This window comes from Arabidopsis lyrata, assembly GCF_000004255.2.
Source record: "Arabidopsis lyrata subsp. lyrata unplaced genomic scaffold ARALYscaffold_3, whole genome shotgun sequence".
NCBI classification, from domain to species: Eukaryota; Viridiplantae; Streptophyta; class Magnoliopsida; order Brassicales; family Brassicaceae; genus Arabidopsis; species Arabidopsis lyrata.
In genome coordinates this window covers 6,504,322-6,509,245 of record NW_003302553.1, presented here as the reverse complement: position 1 = coordinate 6,509,245, position 4,924 = coordinate 6,504,322, and the positions used below count along the sequence as shown (strand labels likewise).

Genomic DNA, 4,924 nt, shown 5'->3' with positions numbered 1-4,924 from the left:
ATGACAAAGTCTATTGTTTGTGTTAGCTGGCACTAATATTAAAACGATAGCGAACTAAATCATATTCGTCATGTGGTTCCTAGTTTATCGATATAATATTTTGGCGATTAATTAACGACTGTAACTTAAAATTAATATAATATTATATATTATGAATTGATGATTTGTTGTCGATATTTAATGTCTAAGTTAGATTATATAATATATAATATTATTATGAATTGATGATTTGTTGTCGATATATATGATATTTAAATCAGTCTAACCAACAACAATAAAACAATACGATTTTATCAAATATTAATATGTTATATGATGTTGGCGTCGAAGTGTGTCATGAATGATAATAAAACTAGCACATTTCTATCGTTTATCGTTTATCGTTTGCAAGTACAAAACTTATAGATCAAATATATATCAATGCAGTCTGTTTCTTTTTTATAACTAATTAATTAATACAAAATATCCAGCTAAAAGTTTACAAAAATGTAAATGTCAGGACAAATGACGACGAATATACTACAATTAATACAAGTCGTATAACCTAAATCTAACCCTAGAGTTCGAATTCTACACTATATTAACTAATTAATCTGACTCGGACAAAAATAAAATTATGTTTTTCTTATTACATCACCATTACACAATCAAATAAACCCGAAACCACTAGATTGTTGACCTGAATACCCAAATCCGTTAACCGGATCAACACTAAAACCCTGATGAGCCAACACGTCCGAGTTATAATTAAACCGAGGAATCCCCTCTGCCTGCTGCTGCGTTCCACCGTCACCGTAACGGAGACTCGGAACGTTTTGACTCAGTCCGAGTTCCGGGACCGAGTTCTGTCCAACCAAATTCGCCCAATCAAAACTTGGCTCCCTAGCTAAACCGTGAAACCCGGTTTTCTGATTGGTTAAAACCGGTCTATGACAACGAGGCAGCGAGTTTGATGAACCGGCGGCGAATCCCAAACTTCTGTTGTCTATTTCATGCAAAGACTCGAGCACGTCGTCGTATTGATGAGAGGAAGAAGATGTCGACGAACCATTGTTGCTGTATTCACGACCACTCGTCATTAGATTATTGTAAGCCTGTTTTTGTGCGCTTGATTGCTTTTTGTATATTCGACATAAAACCCAATCATCAAGCTGACCAAAAAAAAAAAAAAAAAAAACAATTTAAGAAATGTTAGTCATTGGAATAAACAGAGCAGTATAATTACAATTACTTTATACTTTTTGGATATATGTTACAAAATTTATACCTTGGTGCTTCCATTTCTACGAGAGGGTTCGATGAGACGGTACTCATGCATAATCCAATTGGTTTTGGTTCCTTTCGGTGCTTTTCCAATGTAAAACACTAAAGCTTTCTTGATACCAACTCTTCTTCCCTCCGTCGAGATAACTTTATCAGTACCGGTGGCTTTCCAATAACCCGATCCGGCAACCCGATTAGGTCTCGACCCGTTCGGATACTTCCTATCCCTTGGGCTGAAAAAATACCATTCTTTTTCACCGAATAACGCTTTACCTACAAAAACAAAACAAGACAAGTTAGACAAAAACATAGCTACAAAGAAACCAAACACGGTTAATTAAGGTTATACGTACTTGGTAAAACCCATGGATCAAACTTGTAGAGATCAATTTCAGCTATGAGCTGGAGAGAGAAGTCATGACCGGCGGCTTTTCTACAGAGATATTCAACCATCAGCTCTTCGTCCGTCGGGTAAAATCGAAAACCCGGTGGTAAGCTCAATTGGGCTAAGGGGTCAAGCTCTTGGAGACCCATTTTTCCTATCACCTCTTTCTCTAGGACAAAGAAAATATCTGCACTTTTTATAGAAAACAATCACAACACTATCTTCTTTAAAATTCTTTTATTTTTTGTATTTTGAGATTAAAGATTTTGAAGCTCTGCTACTTGTGTATGTATATATATATAATATAATATTACACCGCCGCCCAATCTTCGTTAACGTGCAGCCTCAACACGGGTCCCACTTTATGTTTATCATGACACGTGGATCAATTAGAGCGTCGTGATTTATGCGATCCTTTTTGGTTCGTTGAACCTATGCTATAAAGTTGATTACAGTATTTTATTAATTAATTCTTTGTAATGTATTGTGTGTGTGACTGTACCGCCTCCTATGATTTTTCTTTGTAACATTGTCAAAGGTTTTCCCAAGTATTAGGGAGTTAAGTCAAAGTTATATACAAAATTTGTACGTTCAAAAAATAGATTAGGTGATTCTTAAGACTCGTGATTTTTCTTGGAGAAACATCCACGGTTAGAGATTGTAAACACAGAGTTCGAAGTCTAAAGCCGGCAGAAAACAATTCTCCGATTTATGAAAAATAAGTACTCTTAAAGTTTTTTTTTTTTATAATGGGTATGTGCCAAATTTTTCTTTTTATTTGTTGTCGTGAACAAACAGATCAAACAAACTAGGAAATCAATAGAGATTGGGAACCTAGCAGAAAATTCCAACATAAAACAAAAGAACTAAAAAGGGAAAATATGAATATCTCACTTAACCCCCGTCCCAGGAACCTTTACACTTAACGCGCGACCTGACGGAGCCATGAGTGCAATCCAATTCACCCGAAACTTCTGCAAGATCCTCAACTATTGAAGTCCAAAAGCTTGAATGATAAGTAACCACTTCGACGATCTGCTTCTCTTTCCCAAAACCAGTAGCCGAACAACCTCACTGTTGTAGCCGAGATTGCCGGAAGCAAAGCCGAACAACCTCGCTGTTGAAGCCGTGATCGCCGGAAACAAAGCCGAACGAACCTCGCTGAAGAAGCCAAGGTCGCCGGAAGCAAAGCCAACCAAAGGTGCATAAGAAGCCACCTAGGTCAGGGACAAAGGCAACCAACGCCATTAAGAGATAAACTGACAATGAAGAAACAAGACCAATGGAGCAAAATACCGACAATTAAGGACAGATCTGAGAAGCAGACACAGGTCCTCGGTGGACAAGACCTTTGTGATGATTCTTGCCAGCTCCCAGCCACCCCAATGAAGGACAAGACGAATCAGCCGACACATGACGCAAGAAGTCACCACCACCCGCTCGAAACCACCGCCATCCAAAACAACTAACAACCACTGTCTCTAATCAAACCGCAACTCCTCGAGAAGGATCCAAAGTTGAAGGATCAGGCACTCCACGCATCTTCTTCTTCAAAATCAGCTCTACTAGAAAATTGAAAGCAAAACAACAAACAAGAAATTAAACTACTAATCGGCCCCCTCACGGCTCCAGCGAGAAGCGTCGAAGGCCGGAGAGGCCAGATCGAAGTCGGCGAAGGAAAGTTCTTCTCGGCGGCTAGGGTTGGCTCGAGAGAGAAAAGTCTTGAAATGTCGTTGAGATTAGGTGATTCTTAAGACTCGTGATTTTTCCTACAATTTTTACGCGGTAAATTTCTTTGAATGAGTTACACTTATATATAACAGTGACAATATACGAAAAGTATTAAATAGATTTATGAAAAATAAGTACTCTTAAAGTTTTTTTTTTTTATAATGGGTATGTGCCAAATTTTTCTTTTTATTTGTTGTCGTGAAGAAAAAAAAACACGTGTAAGTGAATGATGGGGTGAGTTCACTGGATGGGTAACATGGAAAGCGTTTATCATACGGATAGAACTACGTCGAGACGACACATGTCCCGTGTTTATTGGTAGAGTTAGGCGGGATATTTTTCTTTTGTCAAAAGCCGTTAAAGATCAGAGAGCTGATGATGATGCAGACTCTCATTATTTTTTTTCTATTTGATCCATATGAGATTGTAATTTTTGATTGACATCAGATAAAACTGTAATTGTAAAACGATCAGATGTACCCAAAAATTAGGCTTTGTGGTTGAGAAGTGGAAACACAGCATTTGGTAATTAAATCCGTATAACACAAACATAACTTCTCTTCCAATTTTTCTTTTTGTTTTGTATGTGAAAAGAGCATTTTACCAATTAAAAATAAAGGTCAGGTACAATTTCTTTGCAAGTGAAATGATATTTAACCAATTTATAGTGGTTTATTGATTGAAATAGTATTTATTTAGAGAACGTGATATTTGACAAAAAAAAAAAAAAAGTAGAGAACGTGATGTCAATCATGATAACTATTGTGAACGGAGTAAATAGCACTAATAACCAGTTTTACACACACACACATATATATAGTTTGAGCTTCGATTCATGGTTCTCGATTGTTAAAAAAAAAGAAGAAGTTAAACAGGATTCTTAGTTAATTAGAAGTACATAGATAGCTTGTCAGCAAAATTATTGTATATATATATATATATATATAGAGAAATTGTTAAAAATGCCCCTTTTTCAATACCCCTTTTCAAAAATGCCCCCTTTGAGAGTCCATTTTTAAGTTTGCCCTCTTTTAATTTTTAATGACCATTTTACCCTTATTTGAAACAAAATTATGTCCACCAAAAACAAAATATTTTTTGGCGGGAAAAGTGATCCCGCAATTTTCCCGCCAAAACACTTGTAAAAACCTTTAAAAAACCTTGTAAAATTTTTCCGTAAAAATTTTTCCCGCCAAAAAATTTTCCCGCCAAAAAAATTTTTTTGCGGGAAAAGTGATTCCGCAATTTTTTTTGCGAAATTTTTTTGGCGGGAAAATTTTTGGCGGGAAAAATTTACAAGGTATTTTAAAGGTTTTTTACAAGGTATTTACAAGTGTTTTGTAAGGTTTTACAATGTATTTTAAAAGGTTTTACAAGGTACTTTTAAGGTTTTATAAGGTATTTATAACTTGTAAAACCTTATAAAAAACTTGTAAAACCTTATAACTTGTAAAAACCTTAGTAAAATAGCTGTTGTAAAATTCTTATAATATCTTATAAATACCTGTAAATACGTTGTAAAACCTTTAAAATACATGTAAAACC

The 4,924-nt window shown here is 35.6% G+C and overlaps 1 protein-coding gene and 1 long non-coding RNA gene across 2 annotated transcripts; both read right to left on the bottom strand.

Moving 5' to 3' along the window:
• Positions 1 to 415: 415 nt before the first annotated feature.
• LOC9319013 (NAC domain-containing protein 55) lies at positions 416 to 2,074 on the bottom strand. Its single transcript, XM_002882901.2, has 3 exons — positions 1,617 to 2,074; positions 1,268 to 1,536; positions 416 to 1,151 (listed from the first exon to the last, which is right to left on the bottom strand). Exons 1-3 carry the CDS (start codon positions 1,795 to 1,797, stop codon positions 648 to 650), a joined length of 954 nt encoding a protein of 317 aa, XP_002882947.1. The 5' UTR covers positions 1,798 to 2,074; the 3' UTR covers positions 416 to 647.
• A 486-nt stretch (positions 2,075 to 2,560) lies between these two features.
• On the bottom strand, positions 2,561 to 3,347 carry LOC9319012. Its single transcript, XR_002333452.1, has 2 exons — positions 2,949 to 3,347; positions 2,561 to 2,865 (listed from the first exon to the last, which is right to left on the bottom strand). It is a non-coding gene; the product is annotated as an uncharacterized LOC9319012 (long non-coding RNA).
• Between the last annotated feature and the right edge of the window lie 1,577 nt (positions 3,348 to 4,924).

Bases quoted from the DNA above. Each gene is read 5' to 3' on its own strand.
- LOC9319013 (XM_002882901.2), bottom strand. From the start codon at position 1,797: ATGGGTCTCCAAGAGCTTGACCCCTTAGCCCAATTGAGCTTACCACCG. The intron at 1,537-1,616 runs GTACGTATAACC...TTGTTTTTGTAG, and splicing joins TGATCCATGGGTTTTACCAA to GTAAAGCGTTATTCGGTGAA. The intron at 1,152-1,267 runs GTATAAATTTTG...TTTTTTGGTCAG, and splicing joins GTAGAAATGGAAGCACCAAG to CTTGATGATTGGGTTTTATG.